The sequence below is a fragment of the Canis lupus genome, chromosome 21 (genome assembly GCF_003254725.2).
Source record: "Canis lupus dingo isolate Sandy chromosome 21, ASM325472v2, whole genome shotgun sequence".
Lineage (NCBI taxonomy): Eukaryota > Metazoa > Chordata > Mammalia > Carnivora > Canidae > Canis > Canis lupus.
The window spans coordinates 39,992,400-40,016,297 of NC_064263.1; the positions used below are offsets into that span (position 1 = coordinate 39,992,400).

The 23,898-nt window shown below is 44.7% G+C and overlaps 1 protein-coding gene across 21 annotated transcripts in view; it reads right to left on the reverse strand.

Annotated features, from left to right (window-relative positions):
• Positions 1-23,898, reverse strand: part of PLEKHA7 (pleckstrin homology domain containing A7) — a 219,632-nt gene that overhangs the window by 44,418 nt on the left and 151,316 nt on the right. For all 21 annotated transcript variants that reach the window (XR_007404730.1, XR_007404729.1, XM_049099106.1 and 18 more), the window contains 2 exons: positions 19,477-19,652; positions 4,772-5,242 (listed from right to left, as the gene is read on the reverse strand). Coding sequence is in view for 19 of the 21 variants with exons in the window: in XM_049099106.1 (XP_048955063.1) it covers positions 4,772-5,242; positions 19,477-19,652 (647 nt within the window). In the remaining 2 variants the exon portion in view is untranslated. The remainder of the gene's footprint in view (positions 1-4,771; positions 5,243-19,476; positions 19,653-23,898) is intronic.

The following is a 23,898-nucleotide window of genomic DNA, read 5'->3' on the forward strand; positions in this document are numbered from 1 at the left end:
TCAATTCCCCACTTTTCCCTTTCAGTCCATTGAGATCTGCTTCCATCACTAGACTGAAGCTCCTCTCGCTGTGTGCTCAGTGACCTCCAAGGCCAATGAACTGTTTTCATCTACAGGCTTCATGTCACCTTGCCCCTTAGATAAGAAAGGCTCAAACTTCCAGCTCACATGCAAGGAAAGTCCAACACTTTCCCCAATCCTGTCATCTTCTTGCAACTGACTTATCATCCTTTATCTCCCTTATGTGGCCCCAAGAACAGGTCCTTGTGTGTAGCAGAATGACCCAGGTCTGTGGGCTGCGGGCTGCCAGAAGCAGTTATGTAGAGACATTTCAACCAACAACTTATAACCGCAGAGCAGTCACACAGCTTTTGAAACTCCTTTCTGTGCCCCTACCACAAAGAGTTTCTCACTGGCCATGCAACCTTTTCTGGTTTCTTCCTGTCTTCCTCTCCTAGTACTGTGTGCCTCCCTGATCTAACTACTTAAAAATCCTAGCTCTAAGAACGGAGGGTCAGGTCTGCCCATGTAAGCCCATCAAGAAGCTCAATGGAGGGGCATCTGGGTGGCTCAGTGTTGGTTAAGCCTCTGTCTCCAGCTCAGGTCATGATCTCAGGGTCCTGGGATAGAGTCCTGCATTGGGTTCCTTGCTCAGTGGGAAGCTGCTTCTCCCTCTCCCTCTGCCTGCCACCCCCCTGCTTGTGTGTGCTTGCTCTGTCAAATAAATAAAATATATTTTTTTAAAGCCTCAGTGGAACCAAAAGTCTCAGCAAGTTCCAGACAATCTCAGTGGCTCCCAACTTCCTCAGAGGGCACCAGCTCCAAGGAGAAGTCCTCATTCCAAGTACAAACTGGACTCCTTCTAAATGAAACTCCTTCTTTTGTACTCCACTTGTCCTCCCCCCACCCTGCCAGCCCCATATCCTGCTCATCTCCTTCACAGAGATGGCTTTTGTCCACCCCTTGGGTTGGAGGTCCTCAGCATCCTGCCTTTGGCCCTCTGCTATGGCTCACTCTAAGCTAGGGATTCTCAAGCCTGGCTGCACATTAGAATCACATGGGGGGCAGGGAGGGGAGTGTTGTTAAAACTCCTAACATCCGGACTGTACCACATCTACCTATTAACCAAGCCAAACCTGTTAATGTCAGTACCACCTGTGTCCCTCCACACATTCCCAGCCTTGATGAAGCAGTTTACCAAGTCTTATACCTACCCAACCTCAACATCTGTGAATCTTACCCACCCTCCTCAAAATCCTCACCATCTTCACTGCTTTGGTTTGGGTCTCCTATCCAAGCTATGACCACTTTATACTTGATCATTTTCTCTTTCCAGGCTCTTCTCCATCTAAACCATCTTCCATTACTGGAGCAAGAAACTGAAACAGTAGTTCTCAGTGCTGATGTGGGTTGACAAACAAGGACACTTTGGGTGGTGTATAAACTGAAACAGTATTTTTGGAGGGCAATTCTGTAATAACTATCATAATTAAAATGGCATAGATCCTCTGACCTAGTCACTCCACTTCAAGCAATCTATTCTTTAAATATACAAGTACTTGCACGTAGAGATAATGAGGCAGGGATGTTCGTTCCAGCATAATTTGTAATAGCAAATGTTTGTAACCGACCTCACTGTCCATCAATAGGGAATGGTATAAATACCACTGTAGATCCACACAATGGGGTACTCTGCTTATTTCAATTTAATGATATGAGTCTATATGTGCTGATATGGAAAGATAGATTCATTCATCAAGATACATTCAAATATCTACATATAGACTTGCATATACACAGAAACATTAAGTGAAAAAAGTAAAGTGAAGGGTAGGGTTTATTTTTCTTAACATGGTGGTTGGTCTTTAGGGAGTGAAAGTAGGTTTCCAAAATAAAGTAGAAGGACACTTATTTTTCAATATTTATCCTTTGGTATTTGGATCTTTTTTTTACTTTGTGAGTGGATTAATGATTATTTGAGGGTACTGAGCAAAAGCAGATTTACACATGTAGCTAAGAATTTGGTGATGAAATTAATTGGTACAAAGAAAACCAAGCCACCAGTGTGAAAATTATCAACACCAGAAAACAAAAAATTGTTGAACTGAAATTTAAATTTAGCATACCATATGGCCCAGCTATGAGTATTTATATTGTCATAGTAATATAAAAACTGACTAGTGATCTATACAAAAATTATGCTATCCTGTGAAGCTAGGGTAAGGGTAAGTGTATGTCTATTGGAAAGGCACAGTGGGGAGCAAGAGACTTCAATCCTTATTTTCCACAGTAGAATGCCTATACATAGCTAAAAGTCAAGAGCAGTGTATCTTATTTGGAAATACAGAAATAAATTGGGAAAACCACTGAAAGAATTGAAAGTAGCTGCCTCAAAGAGACAGAAACCAGGACTAGGGATGGATGGGAATCATACTTAAATCCTTAAACTATGTGCATATATTAATTAAAAAAAAAAAACACCTTTAAGAATAAGGGGTTTACTAAAACTACCATTCTCATTTTTGGGCAGGGCACATCAGAAGTGCCTGACAGACTTCTTCACACACACGGACCTGCTGTATTGGAATAGGGATGTAGTAGGGACTATCCAGGCTATACAAAATCTCCCCAGGTGGTCCTGATGCCTCTTTCCTGCCAATACCCTCCAAACCATTGATGGCTTTCACAGGCCTCCAAGATTAAATCCAAACTCTTTTAGCAAGAAATACAGGCTCATATGGGCTAAACCCTTAGCTTTCCTAGCCTCCCCTATTTCTGCTTTTTCCTGCTTTTACCTCCCCTAGCCTGCCCGTATTGACTTCAGTTCCTAGGAGCTGTGGCATATAAGAGAAAATAGCTAACTTACCATGAGTAGTTTCTCTCTGACCATGCTGTCTCCTCTGCGGGATCCCTCTTCGACTAGACTATCTTCTAAGTGTTGAGGTACCATTTATGTGCTGACTGGTCCCAACCAGACCTCAAACCTCTACACCATAACCTATATCCAACTGTCTACCTGACATCTCCCCTTGGATAACTAATAAGCTTCTCAAACTTACTGTGCAAAACGGGAACACTGTTTCCACCCCCGCCCTGCACCACCCCCTCCCCAGATGCCCCTGTCCCATCTTGCCCCTAGGTGTTCCCTGTCTCAGCAACTACCTGGTTGTTCAAGTCAAAACTCTTAGGGATCATCCCTGTTCCTCCCTTTCTCTCATCCAGAGCGTCCAACTCATTGACAAGCTTTGCTGTTTCCACCTCCAAAATGTACCTCAAATCTTTCTATGTCCACTGTTACATCCTGGACTATTGTAGCAGTATCTTCTCTGGGCTCTTCTTCCTCAATTATTAACCAGATAACCTCCCCTACTTGCTTAAAACCTTCCAGTGGTTTCCCCTGTTGCTTTTTCAAATAATATCTAAATTGTTTTACCTTGGAGTAGGAGACCTGCATGATTTAATGCCTGCCAGCTTTCCAACCTCATTCAGCACTGAAGGCACTTAGAATCACCTCCCAGGGGGATCTACCTAGCCCAGCACCAAGAATAGAAACTTTCCTCCTCTGTGTAGCTTTCTGTTTTCAGTAAGACACAAAATTTGAACAAATGGAATTGACACCTGGTCAGTCCTAGATGGGAATGGGAAGTTATCTTAGCTATGACACCAAAGGCTTTCCTTTGCCCAGTCTGTCCCATAACAATGTCTACCAATTCCTTGGAGGATTTTCATTGTAATTTCTCCACCATCTACCATCACAAGTGCCCAACCAAGACCAGATTAAAGAGGTTACACAACCTACACATGCACAGCATAACCACACACCTAGAAAGAGGCTGAGGCTATTCCCTTAGGAGCACTGCTGCCTCCACAGCCCACAGGGAGAAAGTCTGGGCCCCACCAACACGGAGATGATATGTGGCTCTTTAGAACATGTTGATCAGGCAAGTAAGTCTGTGGCAGACTTGGCCTGAGCTCTGGCACAACCACAGCAGCCCCTCAAGTCCCCAGGGAACTTTCTGAAAGCACCAGGGCCTTCGCTATTGCTTCTTCAGTCAGTGGGGTTTGTTTTAGAAGCCCGAGGATGATGAAACGATATACTGTCTTCCTAAGGAGGACAAAACACAGCGGCTTCTGGAGAAAATGGGGAAGCCGGTGACCCTGAATTTTTCACATTCAGAAAAGCGCCTTTATTAATCTAAAATTACAATAAAATACAAACAGTGCTTTGCAAATAGCCAAAACTGCATGCCCTCTAAAATAATTAAAAACTGCTTCTTGAAGGAATAGGTATGATAAAGCTTACTGTCAACAGCGCCTAAGCACTTCTCTGTGTGCCTGGAATTGAAAATGGATCTGTATTTACTCTAGTTTCCACAAATATTTCCTGGATGCAGGGAAGTAGCAGAGTAAGAAGAGAAGATCAGTTACTCTCTATATACTGACTGTCTGAAGGTGCAGTCACTGGGGACCCAGGAACCCCCTGATGTAATCTCCTACAGGCTTGGCGGGTTCACAGTCCCGGGTCCACACTCTGGCTTCACCACGACTGTGTGCCCTGGCCAGGTTCCTTCACGTCTCCACACCCCTGTCTCTTTGTCTCTAAATTGGGGATATCACCCCCTCCTTGCAGGGTTGTTACAGGAATTTACAGGGCTAATGGAGGAGGAGAGTGTAAAGCCAGCATTTCCCCAGCACGTGCTGGGGAAATGATAGTGACTATTATTACATTACTATGCTCATTAGTAGCAGCCATTCCGAGTCTATTACTGACCTCCTGCCGTCCCCCTTCTGGGTTTTTGCCCAGTGCTCCACCTGGGCCAGGCTGCTTTTCCTCTGGCTGTGCTTTTCAAGGTTGTTCCTGGGAGGAAAGGCCCGTTGATACCCGCCGGTCCCGTTCTGCTCTACTGGGCCATATGTGGTGGGCAGCACCCCATTCTTCTCTGCCCGCTGGGGCTGTGCTTGTTGGCCTCTCAGGCCACCAGGTAAATCCACGAACAAGGCATCCTCCTCAGTTGGCGAGTAAGGGGACCTGGCCTTGCTCCTGTCCCGCTTGCCCTCCAGTGGTTCCCTCTGGGACCGGTACCGTTCTTCCTCTTGCTCTCGCCTCTCAAAGCCAAAGGAATCCTCGTGACTGCGATGAGAACAGTCCCTCGTATGTCCAGATCCCACGCGGCCACACTCTCGACAGGATTCTGCATGATTGGCCTGAGGGACGGCCTGCCGCTCCACCTTCTCCACGTCTCTGCAACAACAGAGGCATATTCAGCCCATTCCAGACAGCACCGCTGGCAGCCAAGACTCCCCGAAGAACATACTGTATGCTCAAATTTCTTCCAGGCCTTTGTAAGGGCTGCTCCCTCTGCCTGGAATATCTTTCATAGCTAGTCCCTCATTCTTCCTGCCTGACTTCTACTCATTGAGGACCTGGCCTACATGTCACCTCCTCTAGGAAGCCATTCCAGTCACCTATTCCCAGCCTAGACTGGGACTTTAGCTGACTCCACCGTCACACTAACCACACTGGACCATAATTGTATGTTTATTCATCTGACACACAAGTAGACTATGAGTTCCCTCAGGCCAGAGACCCATCTGGCCAATTACAATAGGCCTATTAAATAACTTCCATACAATGACTGGTGTAGAGTAGGTGCTTTATAAATACTACTGAATGAATAAATGATACATGTGACAATCTCATGTTTTTCTCTTTTGCTCTTTGTCCATCTGTCTGTCTGAGACAACCCAGCTTAGATAGAAGGCTCCCAAACCCAGGGTCTCTCCCACTGGCATCAAACACAGCCCAAAGGACAACTGGCGCATAATTAACATTCTCTGAAGATGATGAGTAGAGAACAGGCACAGTAACCTCTTCATATGACCTCTTACCTAGTGCTCAAACAGGAACCCACAAGAACAATGGCCTAACAACAATCCTCTGAGGTATCACTAGTCGGATTTTAGAGATAAAGAAACTAAGGCACAGAGAAGATAAATGATTTGCCCAAGACCATAGTGCTAGGAAAGAGCAGAGCCAGGGCTAATACCAGCCAGCACTCCCACGTGCTCCCCACTGCCTCTCCATATGTGTGCCCATGGCCTCCACACATGCAGACCTAGAAACTGTGAAGAAGAATGGGATGGGGACCATAGTTCAGGATGTGAACAGAGGCTAGAGGATGAACTTCTGTGAGCATCAAGAAGGACTCCTCTTTCATGGCCTGTCTCCTATTGTAAGCTGCCCTTCTACCCCTCTTCCATGGGGCAGGATCTAGTTATGTCTATATCCCCAGGACTTGGTGCCAGAGACAAAGCAGCAGCTCCACAGGCTTTGCAAAAATAGATTGGGGAAGAAAAGAACACACTGTAGCCCAGTCTAGAAAGACCAGAAAATTACTAAGGATGCTTGGCTGGAGCAGCCAGTCTCCTTGGTAAAAGGTCCTGGCCTTGAGATCCATCATTCCTCAAATGGCCAAGCCAGAGGGCTCTCCATTTCAACATAAAAGCATACAATGGAAATGCTGCTGCATTTTACATCTTGGTGGCCAGACCCCAGACCCCAAGCCGCCTTTGCAACAACCTAAAAACCTCAGCTACCAACAGTCAGTACAGACTTAGGGCAGGCAGGATCAATCCAGTCTGAGAGATAGTTAAAATGTCAATGTAAAGTAGCAATCTAACCCGTAACTAAGAAAAGCAATCTAACCTGTAACTAAGAAAAGCAATCTCGCACCTCACTGTCAATGTACTCTCCTGACTTTTCCCTGAAGACCCAAAGCTTTATTAAAAAAAAAAAAAAATCAATTTTAGCATTTCAATTTTCATTAGGGACCACCTCTCCCTACTCCCAATCCATATGGTTTGGATGCTGCTGTTTGGACCCTAGTCCCTGTCCATCTGAGGCTCCAAGTTTCAGTGATTACTTTGAGAGTTGACACATCACCTATTCCAAGTAAGTCAGTTGGTTAGAGCTGGCTAGACCAACCAGGCTTTGGTTAGAGCTGGTCTTGAACTGCTGTAACTATATGGGAATCAGCTATCTGAGAATGAAACCAACAACCGAGGCACCTGGGTGGCTCAGTTGGTTAAGCATCTGCCTTCAGCTCGGGTCATGATCCTGAGGTCCTGGAATTGAGCCCCGATTGGGCTCTCTGCTCAATGAGGAGTTGCTTCTCCCTCTGCCCTTCCCTCCTGCTCTTTCTCTCAAATAAATAAATGAAATCTTAAAAAAAAACAAAAAAGTCAACACCAAGAAAAGCAGATGGAGAAACACAGAATCCTTAACACTTGGCCTGAGCTCTGAGATTTAGCCATATCTAAACCAAATATATCCCTGGACTTTTTGGTTGTGAACCAATAAACTTTCTTTCTCACTTAAGCTAGTTTGAGTTTGGTCTAAGTCTTTGTGGAAGGAGTCCTATCATATCATTTTATAATGACATATTTAGATTATTATTTCTGAGAGCCCTTTCATTCCTAATGTTCAGTTGGTCTGTAAGCTCCAGTAGTGGGAATATATAGGAAATATTCAGGGGCTACACTTTAACAAAAACCATTTTTTACTATATGTTCATTAAGGGACAACTCTTTTTCCATAGAGTACATTATAGGTTTTAACTTTGTCCTTTCTTCCTTTAATCCTCCATAACTGCATCAGTATAACCTCAACTGGTAGCCTTCAGGTTCTCTGACTTGGCCTTTATCTTCCTTAATGTTTCTCAAACTCAGGAAACCACCCATGGGGGCTGTGCTAAGGCTGCTACCTACAGGTCTAGAGCTCTGGCTGTCCTCTGGGTCACACCCCAGCCAAGTCACCAAAGCTTGATAACCTGGTTTATACTCCAATTGTGAGACCTAAGTGACTGTACTTCCTTTTTTATTCCCACCCCAAAGATAAATAGCGCTTGGTCACAAAACCAGGTTATGAAACAAACATGCCACCTACATATATGACATTAGAACTAAAAGGAAAAGGGAGTTTCCTCAACTCCAGAAACCAAGGAGTGTGTGTTCATAAGATGCCTCAGCCCAACCAACTGTAATGGGGATTTTCCTTTCTTTACCAATCAACCTCCATGTATTTAGTGAACAACCATCTATCCCCACTGGGGCAGATATTTGGAGGTATAAGAAAGTAGCAGAGAAAACAGTCTCTGACTTCAAAGCCAGATAACCCTAAAGCCCGATGTAATCACAGTTACCACATTTAATACTGTTCTCATTAACTGACCCCCAAAAAAGTGGAGGATTCCAAGCTTTTCTAACCATGGAGCTTATAACTATAAATCTTAGTCTTTACTATGTGTGTACATAGGATGTACACACCTTCACATATGCTGGTACATCATGACAATAAAGTTGATAGAAAATGACCAATGCTTTTCTCAGATTACCACCATTTACTGCAAAATAAACCTTAAGAGGTGGCTAAAAGAATGGCAGTCTGTTTGCCAGCTGGCAGCCTTCTAGGCCCTCAAACTTGGGATTATAAACAGCTCTTGGTCTCTGACTGCTGGGACTTCTATAAGATGCCTTTGTGCCCAAAATACTCAGGCTATGGCTGTAGGTAAGAAAGATAAAGATGATGTCCTCTACTCACCCACCTTAATTGACATAAACAGTTAACTTACTAAGATACAGGATTTAAGGCAACAATGTTTTCTGGTCTTCCCCATCTCCCTGCATTCCTTACAACTTAACACACAACTTCCCAAATCAGGAACCTGTCACAAAATAGATTTGCAATGCTCGATTTAGCACAATGGTGGGAAAGAATAAAGCACACTTCAGCTCTCAATGACTTTGTCATTCAGAGAAGTTGGCCATGCAAGGCACACATGTTTAGTTAAGATGACACAAGTCTTTCCAGTGCAAGTCACTACTATCATTGTGAGGAGCTGGACTTAGTGACTGTTCAAAATCACAGGGAATGGGGGCACCTGGGTGGCTCAGTGGTTGAGCATCTGTCTTTGGCTCACATAGTGATCTCAGGGTCCTGGGATAGAGCCCAGCATCAGGCTCCCCACAGGGAGCCTGTTTCTCCCTCTACCTATGTCTCTGCCTCTCTCTGTCTCTCAGAAATAAATAAATACATCTTTAAAAAAAAATCACAGGGCATTCCTGGCATTTGATGACCATTTTGGCCAAATGTGTCAAACCCAGTGGGCATAGGGTTTAAAGCCAGTCAGACCTGGATTCAAGGGATAGTTCCACCCAATACAAGCTGAGTGACCTTGAGCATGTCTCTGACTTCTCTGGTTTCAGGTTTCTTATCTGCAAAATGGGGACAGGACCCCTCGCTTTATTAGGCTGTTGTGAGGACTAAAGGAGACAGTGCACAGAAAAAAGCACAGCACAGTACCTGGCACACTGTGCCCTCAAATACAGATGCATTGACTACCCAATATCTATTCTCTCCCTCTCCCTTGACCCAATTTTTTCTAAGTAACAATGTATCCAGCAAAAAGTCCCATTTCCAATCTCCCTTGGAGCTAAAGGTGATCATGTGACTTAGATTTGGCCAATAAAATGTTAAGATGTACACAGAAATTGCTAGGTGGGTCTTCCAGGGAAGTCTTTAAAAGAAGTCACACTGGGACGCCGGAGTGGCTCAGCAGTGGAGCATCTGCCTTTGGCTCAGGGCGTGATCCCTGGGTGCCGGAATCGAGTCCCACATCGGGCTCCCTGCATGGAGCCTGCTTCTCCCTCTGCCTCTGTCTGTCTCTCTGTCTCTCATGAATAAATAAATAAATCTTAAAAAGAAAAAAAAAAAAAAGAAGTCACACTTAGCTGGCTTAGCTAACCCTTCCTTTATTCCTGCCTGGAATTTAGATTTCACTCCGGATTGTAAGGAAACAAAAATAAGGATTAAAGCCACCTGCTTAAAACTGGGTAGAAAATGAGCAAGAACCCAGATCCCCTGATGGAGCTGCTATACCAGACTGGACTAACTATGGATTCCTGGATTCCTCTTCTGTGAGAAAATTAAAACTCAATTTGATGATGCAACCCTAAGTTGCACTGTTCTTTTACTAGCAACCAAACACAATCCCTGTTACAAGGGGCTAAGCATTATTAGCAGGGATTGGGTCCCTCCATTTTTAGCACATCACAGCAATGCTCTGCATCTGCTTAGAGCAAAGTCTGGCTTCCTCCTGCAAGTGGGAAAAGCACTCACCTCACACCGGAGATATTTCTCTCTTCTTCCTTTTCCTCACAAGAACTTGGAAGTTAACAGATCATACCAAGCACTGATTATGTTTTTATTCTGTGTCTAAATCCTTGATCTCACCAGGAAATAAGAACCACTATTTCCCTCTGTCTTAATGCTAAACACATGAACACACCATACACATTAAATCTCATTCAAAGACTTGGGTGGGGAGAGGAATAATTCTTGTAGGGCTTTGGTTGGACTTTGGTCCAGCAGTAGATACGGCCCTCCTATTACAATCCTACTAGAGGATCCCTCCCTACTCTCCACACCTAAACCACCAAACTAGGAACCCAGAAACAAGGGCCAGCCCACCGAGATTCTTAGAGAGTGTAGTCTGAAGCAGATCAGGTAACCAGCTCAGCCTATGTTGATAGACACTGAGTCCTGAGCACTGACCCCAGGCTCAGGAGGACGGTGGCCTCCAAAGTCAGAATTGACCCTAAGCACAGTCCGTAGACTTGTACAAAAGGTTGAAAAGAGCCCTGAAGTATCTTGGGAGCCTATGGCACACTTGCTCACTTGAATTAGTTCCTAGCATTTGAGGAAGGAAATGGTTGGAGAGAAATAGAGACAGGAGTTTGTTTCTTCTTTCCCCCAGAGTTAAATAGGGCAGTCCTCCTGGGAGTGGGGCAGGTATCTGGCTCCCTTTCATGCTCTGCTCTAAATTAACAATAGAGGGGCTGACTGCTCTGACAACACACTCTCCAGTTCTCCAGACTGTCCTCCTCCAAAGAAGAGTGAGGCTAAAGAATAAACGAAACACCAGATGGCCAGGCTGAGGTCCCTCCTGCCTCAGAGAATAGCTACTGGCAAAGTCCCTTGTGAAGTTTTAAGGACTGACAAACCAAATAAAGGAGGTCTGGTCACTCCAGGTCTTGTTCATTACCTGCCTAGAGAATCCTTCCCTCTTCTTTCTATCAGGTAAGTCAAGCTCAACTGTCACAGTTCATCTCAACCCAGTCTGGAGTTCTGGCCAAGTGTGCTTACTTCCCATCTCTGTATGGCAGTCACGGTTCTGGGTCATTCATTTTTTTTGTGGCCAATGCTTAGTTGTTATTACCATATGCCGGGTCCTACTATGTGCCAGGAACTTGACACAGATCCTCTCTAATCCCTATAACAATCCTGCAAGATCAGTAGTGTTAAACCCAAAGAGGCTGAGGGTACTGGTAAGTACCAGATTACCTACAATAAATTGTCTCTATTGAAGACTAGAAACTGTGGAAGCAACAGTCATCACTGAGCACTCACTAAATGCAAAACCCTGAGCTAATAAGCAAGTAAAATATATTATCTCTCTTTTTTTTTAAAGATTTTATTTATTTATTCATGAGACACACACACACACACAGAGAGAGAGAGAGAGAGAGAGATGCAGAGACACAGGTAGAGGGAGAAGCAGGCTCTGTGCTGGGAGCCTGATGTGGGACTCGATCCCAGAACCCCGGGACCATGCCCTGGGCCGAAGGCAGGCGCCAAACCACTGAGCCACCCAGGTGTCCCTATTTTCTCCTCTTATCATATATAATCCTCCAAGGCTAGTGATATTATTAATCCTTAATTACAGGCAATAAAAGTGAAGCTCCAAGAGGTTATCCAACATGCCTGAATCCTGCAACCAGTGACATAAGCAGAATTCAAACTCCATCTGATTTGATTCCAAAGCCCTGCACCTGGTTGAAAACATCTCCATAAATTATTTCTGCTCAGGGCCCAAGGGGCTTGTCCAACCTCAGGTGTTCCTGCTACACTTTACTCAAAATGCTCTGGGTTTGGAAGACCAAATATTTAGTTCTCTGAAGACAGTGCAGATAGCCAGCAATGTATGGGCCATTTCTGAGCAGGATGATTCCCCACGTACTGATCCCACAACACTGATTAGCTTGTTCTGAGATGTCCCAAATCATTATTTTTAAAAAATATTTTATTTATTCGTGAGAGACAGAAAGAGGCACAGACATAGGAAGAGGGAGAAGCTCCCCATGGGGAGCCTGACACGGAACTCAATCCCAGGACCAAAGGCAGATGCTCAACCACTAAGCCACCCAGATGCCCCCCAAATCCTTATTTGAATTTCTTATAGGTAGAAGTTTTATAGCTGTTTTGTTCATCCATCCATCCACTAACCCGGCCAGCCAGCCAACCATCCATCCACACATCCATTAACTGACTGCTTACTATGTGTCAAACACTGTTCCATTTTCAAGGAGTTTATAGACTAGTAGGGGTGACAGTGAGAAAGCAGGCCAACAGAATGTGAAAGTCCTGTGCAAAAGGAATGACTGGCTGGGGCAATCTAACACACTGAAGTGTCAGGGAAAGAGGGAATAACATCGAGGGTAAGGCCTAAAGGATGCACTCTATTTTCCTGATAAGGGTGAAGGCTGGGGGAGCAGATGAGCAAGGCCCCGATGGATCCTGGTGCCTAATGAGATGGACCTCCATCTCTTACCCAGATCCCATCATACTCTATTTTCCTCCTTGTTCTCTTAGATGCAGCCACACTCCTCCGCTTTCTGTTTCTTGAATAAACCAAGCTCATTCGTGTCTCAGGGTGTTTGTAAATGCCGTTCCTTTGGCTTAAAGCACTCTGCCTCAGTTTTGCATCTGTAACATTCATATATCAATCAGGCCTCACCTCCATATCTTCCCTGCCCCCTTGTCCCTCCCATCCCATCACCCAATTTTACTGCCTTCATGCATGGATTATGATAGATTATCATCTTGTTGTTTACCTATTTATGGTCTGTCTCCACCATCCCTACCCAACAATGCATGAGACTTTGCCTCTTTGTTTGAACACTGCTGTATTTCTCAGCATCTTTAACAGTGTCTGATGCACAATATACCCTCAATAAATATTTGTAGAATAAAAGACTAAACAGATGAATGCATGTACAAATGCACTCAATTCAAGAAGTACAGTATGGTTAGGACACAGAGAATAGGGAATGGCAAGACATGAAAAGTGTCATAGGGACCAGACCCATGCAGTGCTCAAAATCCCTGAGGAAATTGGTTTTTACTCCAAAGGTGATTAGACTGTAAGTTCCTTCAGTCCAAAGATAGGACTTCAATTACAGAGAGACCAGAGAGGCTTAGAAAAAAAGGTAAGTTGTTGGGGATCCCTGGGTGGCTCAGCGGCTTAGTGCCTGCCTTCAGCCCAGGGAGTTATCCTGGAGACCTGGGATCGAGTCCCATGTCAGGCTCCCTGCGTGGAGCTTGCTTCACCCTCTATCTGTATCTCTGCTTCTCTCACTCTCTCTCTCTCTCTTGCTCTCTCTCTCTCATGAATAAATAAATAAAATCTTTTTAAAAAAAAAAAAGATAAGTTGTCTTCTGATAGGCCCTCCTATCTGAGCTGCTTGGCAGTTTTGTGAGCTGTAAAGGCAAGCTGACCTCCTTGCTTAGTGCTTTAACTTGTTGGAGAAGATATCCTTAGACAAAAGATAAAAAGAAGTCCAATGTGAGGGAGTTGGGAAGACAGATTTCAAGACAGTCCAAAATCTGGCAAGTGGAAGAACATGGAAATGGGGGGAAGAAATTATGAACAGATGGAGCTAGAGAGCAGGCTTTGGCACCACTGCTCAGTGCCCCTTTACAGAGTATGGGGTGGGATCTCAAGAATACATAAATGCATTTCCATCAAGAGACTCCTAAGCCTGTATAAGAAACGAGGGGATAAAGTTGGGAGTTGTAGCAAGGGAGCTCAGCTCTGCTCCTAGGTCAGAGGAATGTTGTGGGAAAAGGCTGGAAGAAGAAGGAAGTGAAGGGCAGAAGGAGGGGTGGTGCTGCAGGAGCCTGGGTAGAACAGAACCACAATTCTCACTGCTAGGGGATGAGCACATCCTGATAAGGGAGAGAGTGCAATTTGTTCATAGAAGACTCATCATCAATGTGATCCAGAGGATGAATGATGAAACTGGAAGGGTGTAAAGAAAAAAAAAGCCAATGACATTGTTACCGGAGGTGGCATATCTGATATAAAGTATCTTAGGCATTCTATTAAGTAAGCACTTGATACATTCACTTATTTAACTTAACACTTGTAATAGCCCTATGGACTAAGAAAAGTATACCGAATCTGTACAAGTGACTCACCTAGAAAGTAGTAGAGCTGAGATTTGAACCCACATCCATCTGACTTCTGACACTAAGTTCTGGGAAGAGAAGTTTAAGGTAAAAGAAACCAAGACAATACGAAGTGAGGGGTGAATCAGCTGGCCTGGACATTTGTCATTTGTGCTTCCTTTATCCCATGCCAATGAGTCATTTCTCCTTCCTCTGCCCACAGCCCCAACATTTACTTGGGCATTCACCCCTACCTCACCCTCAGTTCTCAGAAGTGAAACATGTATCCTGGGCTTATGCCAGTCAGTGCATTCCCTGGCAACAGTTCACAGTTTAGGGTTTAAATGTGATCTAAGCCTGTCCAATCAGAATGGCTCTGGACAAGAGCTTCTGAGCACGACTGGCTCTTTTCCTGCTAGACTTTCATCAGAAGAGTCTAGGGCTACCGCAGCTACCTTGCCACCAGATCTTAGATTGGTCAGGGACCTCTACATGGAGTTGAAGAATGAATCCAAACCAGAGGTAGCTGGAGACAATGACTTCTAATATTGTCTGAGCCTTGAACCCACCTGTTTCTTTTTTTTTAAGATTTTATTTATTTATTCATGAGAGACACAGAGAGAGAGAGAGAGAGAGAGAGAGAGAGAGGCAGAGACGCAGGCAGAGAGAGAGGCAGGCTCCCTGCAGGGAGCCCGACGTGGGACTCGATCCCAGGTCTCCAGGATCAGGCCCTGGGCTGAAGGCAGCACTAAACTGCTGAGCCACCCGGGCTGCCCAAACCCACCTGTTTCTAAAGCTAAACGTATCCTGAACTTTTCAGTCAAGGGAACCAATGAATTCCTCCCTTCTTAAGAAAAATTTGCCTGCATTTTCTGCTACCTGCAATCAGGAGTCATACTATATATACCACATACACAAAGCATCCGCCCATGTGAATTAAGAATAGAAGCATCTGGTAAGAACCGAGTTGGGGACACACAGATATGCGACCACTGGGGCCCTCCACTTAACACAGATGGTTTTCCAATGCAGATCACCAAACTGGAGGAGAGGGAAGATTTAGTACTGCCTGATGAATAATTCTAACTAACCAAATGTCTGAACATCTTATTCTGGGGAAATAGAACATTTAATAAGTCTGGATTTGCTTAGCTGACTATTCTATTTCTCAGAAAGTTAAAGGGAAATGCTATCCTGCCTTTATTCTGACTCAAACGGTAAAACAAGTTGGGTTTTTGTTTTGTTTTTTAAGGAAGGAACCTACGGCAAACATGATTATGGGATTTTAAGAATTTATTAAGGGCATAAGAACAAATGTTAAAAGTTCAGAGAAAATCTAGGGACAATAGCCCGAGACCCTAAAAGGGAAGGAAACCAGCCCAACAGATAAGGGATGGAGCCCCTCCAGAACAGAATCTGATGGTTAATTCAAAAATCTTCAAGTAGAAAAAAGTTACAAAAATAGCCAAATTTCAGCTAGGCAAATTAATCCTGAACAATTCAAGGCAGGCATCACTTGCCAATCACAATACTTCTTCCCCATAATCCTGATTTCATTCTCAGGCTACCTTTGACCCAGTATCCTGGTCATTATGATGAACTGAGTAGAAATCGGACACAAGAAAGAACCCATTTGCCACTGCTGGTCCAAAGAAGCCAGTTTGATAACACAGGCAGCTCTCAGAGCTCAAGTTATAAAAGGACACGCACAAGAAATGGAAGGTGGGACACAAAATCAAGCACAGATGCACAGTGGAATGGGCCCACAGGAATGTGGCAGAAAGGGAAGAGTCTAGAAGGAGCTAAGCTTGGTTTTTTTGAAGCAAAGCAAAGCAAAAAACAAACTTTCTATTTTTCTAAAAATTAAAATTAAGGAGGGGACGGCTTTAAAAGAATGAGATGTAGGTATCTCTGCTTGGGGAAGATGATTCACATAAATAAAACTGAATTCTTTAACTTCTGGATTTAGTTCCACACCTTAATCAAGAAGAAAGATGAGAGAAAGTCCAGGACAAGGAGGAAGATGGGAAAGGCCCAGGAGTTAATTCCTCAGGGCCATAAAGGAACTCGGGAATGGGTTCAAGAAACCCCTCAGGTGATCTCTGAGGAATCAAAGAGAACAGGAAAAAGGCCAGAATATTAGAGACTGGCAAACAGCATCCTGAATTTCAAAAGAAGGGAACATCAGATTCCATTAGCCACAAGGCTGGACAGACTTCCATCAACCAAGAGGCTAAGCTGCATCCTACAATGGGCAGATTTCACAGCACACAGGAAAGAAAGCACCAAGAAAAGGCAAACAATTCAGGAAAAAAAAAAAAAAAAAAACAGGCAGAGGACACATACAGGCAGTTCACTGGGGAGGAAACAAGTAGCCAACAAACAGAAAAGATCCCTATCATCATGGACATACACATTGAAATAACCAGATACTATTCATCCACACAGCAGCTCAACAAAAAATTTTAAAGCTTGATAATATCAACTACTGGCAAAGATGTGGGAGATGAGGACTCTCACTAGTAGATTCCACAGCTTCCTTTAAAGGGCAATTTGGCATACTGATTAAAATTTAAAATGCATTATATTTTGATACAGCAATTTGAAAGACATATGCAGAGGCTTGTAGAGGTTTTTCATTACAGGACTATTCATAATAGTAAAAGATGAGGAAAGATAAACCATCCAAGGTTTGGAGCATTATGGTCCTTATACAATACCAATACAACAGTCCAAAATAAAGTTGATCCACATACACTGATAAAGAAGGATTTTGGGGGGCCCCTGGGTGGCTCGGTCAGTTAAGTTTGCCTCTGGCTCAGGTCATGATCTCGGGGTCCTGGGACTGAGCCCCAAGTCAGGCTCCCTGCTCAGTGGGGAGTCTGCTTCTCTGTCTCCATTTGCTCCTCTCCCTGCTTGTGCTTTCTCTCTCACATAAAGTCTTTAAAAAAAAAAAAAAAAAAAAAAAAAAAAGGATTAAGGGCAGCCCGGGTGGCTCAGCGGTTTAGGGCCGCCTTCCGCCTAGGGCCTGATCCTGGAGACCGGGAATCAAGTCCTGCATCGGGCTCCCTGCATGGAGCCTGCTTTTTCCTCTGCCTGTGTCTCGGCCCTTCTCTCTCTCTCTCTTTCTCTCTCTCTCTCTCTCTCTCTCATGAATAAATATTTTTAAAAATAAAAAATAAAGGATTAAGATGTTATCATTCATGCTTTGAAAACACACAAAAGAAACTTACATATTTCTATATAAGTGTATATATGTATATAAATGAAGGGGATCTCTGAGTGGCTCAACGGTTTGGCGCCTGTCTCTGGCCCAGGGCGTGACTCTGGAGTCCCGGGATCTAGTTCCATGTCAGGCCTCTTGCATGGAGCCTGCTTCTCCCTCTGCCTGTGTGTGTCTCTGCCTCTCTCTCTTTCTCTCTGTCTCTCTCTCTCTCTCATGAATGAATGAATGAATGAATGAATGAATGAATAAATAAATAAAATAAATAAATAAATAAAATCTTTTTTAAAAAAGTGAAGATTACCCCAGAAAGGTGATTAAGCATATCTTTGCCCTTTTGCATTTTATTTTTTGAAGGATGAAAAGCAAAGACTAGGAAAGAGTGAGCATTAGGGACCAGCATGTGCATTAGAAGCAAGACATGCCAAATGCACCCAGTTTCCTTCTCCTGGGATGATGAAGGAAATGACAATGTCGCTATGAACAGAGTGCCCACAGGGCTAATGGCAGAGGCTTTCACATCATCATTGTGGACACAATAGAAAAATGCAAACTGGGGGATCCCTGGGTGGCTCAGCGGTTTGGTGCCTGCTTTTGGCCCAGGGCATGATCCTGGGGTCCTGGGATCAAGTCTCGCATCAGGCTCCCTGCATGGGGCCTGCTTCTCCCTCTGCCTGTGTCTTTGCCCACCCCACCCTCGCCATGAATAAATAAAATCTTTAAAAAAAAAGAAAGAAAAAGAAAAATGCAGGCTGGATGACAATGCTAGGAGGCAGAGTCAGATTTGACTGAACACCTGCAGTTACTGATTCAGAGTCCACGTGGGAACTTCCAAGACAATCATTAGTCTTGTCCTAACATATTCACTCATCCAGTAGTAGCTCGCTCACTCACTCACTCACCAGACATTTGACAGCTTACTCTGTGGCAGGTGTGCAGAAGATACAAAGACAATCCCTCCCTGAAGTCTAGGATACTGAAAAGCAGACAGAAGGTGAAAGAAAAAACAGCATGGAAAATGCTTGACTGAGGTATTACGGAAACTCCAAGGGGAGGACTAGACCCCAACCTGGCCCCTTGAAGGATGTCACTCTACACCAAAGGTCTGTTTCAAGAAAGATAGCATGAAACTAGGTAGTACCACTAATCCCAGAATACACATATACTGGAAGAGGCTGATAAGCTAAATAAAACACACCATGTGAAATCCATTTGTAGTCACCGAAAAATCCTGCCTTTAGGTTACTAGAGAAGAACCTTTTATTTTGAGGCCTCACTAAAAGACCACAGTCAAAGAGGCCTCTCAGCTGAGCAAGGTGTCCAGAGAGTGGAAAAATAGGCCCATGTCAGAAGAGGACTGGTCCAAGGCACACCCTGATTTTTCCAGGGCTACCCTACCTTCTCAGAGCCTCTGACTCCACTCATCGTCCTCCTGCACTATCTCTCAGGGAATCACCCACAGCCAACAGACTCAGGAATTTCAACATCCCTGACTATACCCTTGGTTTGCCCGTTTGAGGGAAGGGGCAGCTCCCTGGCTAGCCCCAGCAATGTGGTGGGCAGTCTGAGGCACGTTTTTCACTTTGCAAGATCTTTCTTGCCTGTCTCTTCTTCTTCCCCCATCTGGTGCCCCAAGGTTGTCTCTCCCACCACACATCAGAGGAGGACAAATGAGAAACACACACACACCAGGTTCCAAGGCTCTGTACTTCAGGCAGTTACTTCACCCTTCCAGGTCTTTGCATTTCTCTGGCCAATGAAAAGAGGATCAAGTAATTTCTGGGGGATCTTACTGTGCATGCATTCTCCTCCCAGAAGAATTCATCATTAAATAGGACTTTCAAAGAAAGGGCAGTGCTTAATACAAGTGAATGAATAGTGGAATTCGGGGCACCCAAGTGTTCTTATCTGGGTCCCCATCCTAGTGTGGGAAGTGCTCTGACAGAGACTCTGCACTGGGACTCACCTCTTCAGCGATGATCGAGACAGCACCTGTGCAGCCTGGTTCATGGCCCGGACCCACGCGTTCATGTCCTCCTGGGTGTCGGCACTGAAGTAGTAGGTCCTCATGCCTGACTGCTCAGCCTGAGAGCCCCCCATGGAGCTATTAGAGATGAGTGCTCGCATCCCCGTGTGCACAGCCTGTAAACACGAGGCGGAAACCCAGGTCAGGGAGGTCAGCACACATTTTACTTCCGGAAGTAACAAGCGGACAATGCTGCGGCCACGTTGTCCCCTCTTCCAGATTAAAAGCCTGAGCACCAGCCAACTTGTTCCCACACCCGGAAACCATCATGGCTGGATTTCCCCATTCCTGGTGCAGTCAGTCCCAGTGACAGCTGTGTCTGGTCCCCATGGTAAAAGCCCTGCAGCTGTACCTGTTCCTATTCATCTTACTCCTGCTTAGGGAGGGGCACCCAGGCAAGGCTTATGTGAGAGTTTTTCAAAACACTCATTCTGTAGAAGCAAACTCTCTGGAATCTCTGTTGTGGTGCTTCCACAGCATGCGACTGTTGGAATTAAGCCAAAAATCAGCAGTCAGAGCATGTGGCTTGGTGCAGGGATTCACTGTGCCTCAGAGCTTGGGCATGAAATGTGACGTGTGCCCATCAAAGCTGCTGCTCTTCTGTCTCTCCAAAGAGGCACTAAAAAGGTTGACATTTGAAAATTCTTGCACACCTACTATGTGTCAGGAAGCCTCAAGGTGCTTTCACATGTATCTTTGCAAAAAGCCCATGAAGAGGTATTGGAAATGACTGTTGAAAAGCAACCAGGATGGGTGCAAACAAGAGGCAACCCCAGTTCCACCCTATGTTCTAATAGGCAGGGGCCTGTCTTAAATTTGTAATGAAAAACCCCACCAAGTCTACATAGGAAGATGGTATGAGGAAGATCAACAAATCTGATCAATGCATAGTATGTGTCCCCTGGGTACTTCCATGACTTTAACCTCATTTTAATTCCAACAGCTCTGAGAGGTAGGGACAGAGTCTCTATTTTACAAATGTGGCAAATGAAGGTCTAAGACATTAAGTAACTTTTCCTGATCTCCATGCCCAGTAATGGATTCTTCACAGCATTTAACATTACCTGGTATTATTTATTTTACACACAAGTTTGCTTATCATCTGTCTCTTCCCTCCAAAATACAAACTCCATGAGAGCAGGGACTTCACTTATTCATTAATAAACTCTTCATTTATTCAACAAACATTTATTGAGCACTGACTATGTGCCAGCCATTATTCCTGGGTATACTGTAGTGAATAAAATAGAGAAGTTTCCCTGGACAGTGACCCCATAACATCTCTGATACCTCCTCCCAGACCTTCTGCACAGTTACAGAGTTCTGGGACAGGCACTTGCCCCACCAGACACAAAGCCACCCACAAGAATAGGCCACCCTCAAGGGTGTGATAGAGAAGTTTCCTACTATACTAACATTTGTGCAGCAAGCCTTGTCCAGGGACACTTCAAACATGGAGAGTTGACATGTCTGCAAATGGGCCTTGGGAGTTAGATCCATCAAAAAAGAGGAGCTACTCATGATCACAAACAACCTCAGTCACTAATCAAATTGCCAATATGTGCTGTGTCCAGCTGCCCTTGGTTCTGAAGAACAGGTTCCTAACTACACTCTTGTCTGTGCTTGGACATAAAAGATGTATTAACTGTGAAAGTGAGAAGTACAATTGGCCACGTGACCCCAATCCAAAGTGCCCTGAGGCCTAGGAAGATGCCAGAGCCAAGGTAATCAGAAGTCTTCTCACCCCTTCCCTCATCTCATCTCAAAGATGCTGCCTATCCTCTGCTCTTTGCTTTCCAATTAACACCACCAATTTTGCCTAACACTAGGCAAATTTGCACAACTGAAGAGAAAACTTTAGGTTATGCCTAAAGGAAATGAGGATGCAAGCAAGCAAGGAAGATTTTACCTCAAAAACTTAATGGCCCTAGGATATGATTGCTCTCCTGGTCCTTAAGACTCTGGTCTAGATCCAGTACTAGGGAAAGAAGCTGGAATGCTCACACCTCATGCCCTCAGCATCAGTCTTTAGAACATAGAAGCCTAGGTCAGGGCCCATCAACTGACTCATTCTCTAACTCATTCATTCAACAATAATTGTTTTGTTTATAGGAAAGCGCTATACCAGAAATTGAGGGGACAGCCTTAATCAAGGCCAAGACAGTTTACAGTCACATAGAAGAGAAAGACCATGGACAAAAAACTACAATTGTAAGAAGTATCATGAAGAACTTCAGGATGCTATAAGGGAGGACAGCAGGGGAACCTGGCCTGCCCTGGAGAAGGACTCACCTACAGAAGTGACATTTAAGCTGCCTTCTACAGAGTAAGCAGACATTTTAGTAGGAGTAGCATAGAGGAATGTGTGGAAACCCAAGATGGATGAGAATATGATATGTTCAAGGAAGAAGCCAGCATGCCTGGCATAGAAAAAAGGAAAGAGCAGGATGAAATGAGGCTACTGGAGTTGGCAGGGCCAGGTCACCAGGGCCTTGTGGTCATGTTAGGGTTTTGTCGCATTTACAAGAACAAGGAGAAGCTAGTAAAGGGTTTGAGCTGGGGAGTGGTGAGATCAGATTTTTGTCTGGAAAAACGACTCTGACTTCAATGTGAAGAGGTTAGAGCAGGGCTGGGGCAGATGAGGGAGTGGGAGCAGGAGATCTCTATAGAAGCACCTCTATAGGTGAGAGATGGTGGGAGGGGCTGAAAAGAAGAGGATCGCCTTGAGTCTGCACAAAACTAGGAGGTAATGTTAGCAGGACCTGGGGATAGATTGGGCATGAGAGCTGAGAATGTAATTTTTGAAAATTACCATTCTCAAGGATAAAACTGTCAGGTTTATGACTTACAAAGACTGCCCATGTGTTGACATTAAGAAGGAGCTCCTTGTGCCCAACCTTCAGGCTGACTCTGAGCAGCACAGTGAACTGCGTAAGAACTCAAGGCCCTGGTGACCCTGCCTCTTACCTCAGGGCAACCTGGACAAGCTGCTCAACCTCCCCAGGCCTCTGATTCCCCATCTTCAAAATGGGACTGTGGGTGATGGTATTTACCATTTAAGGCTACGTGAGCACTCAATGAGATAATGCACATATGGAACTGAAAGCATTTTTAAGGCTGTTATTCAAGGCTCAAAAGCTGTTAGTTGATGTTATTATAGGAACAGTCACTTGAGTAATCTAAGCTGATTGACTGAACTTTCTAGAAACTTTGAAAGACTCTCTTCTGCCCCTCCCCATTGCTAATGTACAAAGGACTAAACACGAATTACAAGAAAGCCTGAACTCGGGACGTATAAGCAGTGTCACTGACCACAGCTCCTTCTTAAAATGACTGCTTTGTGTGGTCTCTGTCTGAAGATTGGGACTAGCCCCATCTACCCAGGCAGAACCAGCTGATGGGCTAGTTTTCCAGGTGAAAGCTCTGGATAACTAAACCAACCACTTGCAGGGCAGTGGCAAGAGTTGTAGATGTACAGAAGAAGGGCACTTAACCTGTCCGGGGAACTCAAGGAAGGCTTCCTGAAGAAGGTGACCCCCAGGCAGAGACCTGAAGGACTTATTAAGAGTTGGGGAAAGGGCATTCTGAGCTATGGCGGAAGCTCAGGCAAAGGCCTGTGGGCAAAAAATGTCCTGGGGCCCCAGGCAACTGTACACGGCTAGAGGGAAAATCTAAGATGGGAGTAGCTAAAGATGGGGCTGGAGAGAGAAGCTGGGGCTGGTAAACCAAGACTGGGCTTTATACTGCAGGCAATGGGGAACCATGGGAGGGTTTGTCGTGAGAGCACAGCCTGAACAGATGTGCCGTTCAGAAAGTGTGCAAGATGGACTGGAGGCTGCAGAGTCTGAGGGCAGAAGCTGTGGTAAAACCAACATCTACGGAGCACTCACCATGTGCTCAGCAGAAAGTTAGTTACCAATAGGAGGAATAACGGTCAAGACAGAATAGTGACAGGGCAGTGGAAAAAAGTAGATGGAGGGCAAAACGGAAATGGGAGAGGGAAAGAGCAGCTCTTCCCTGTTCTCTTAACCCCTAATAACCCTCCACAGTGCTGGGGACTCTAGAACAGAACCCCCTGAAGGCAAGGACCTTATCTTTCTCATTGTTGTATCCCCAGCATCCACATCCTACCAAGTAGAACAATGGAGCACAATCAAAGTTTGCTGAATATAAATAAGTGAAAAATCACGTTTCGCCTGGCCGTTAGCCAGAATCTAAAGCAGAGGTCTTAACCTTTTGGGCAGCATGAATCCTTTGGATAGTTTCATAAATCCTAAGAACTCTTCTCAGAAGGTTTCTAAGTATGCAAATAAAAGAAAGGAAGTAAAAAAATAAAAATAAAAAAGAAAGGAAGTTCATTAT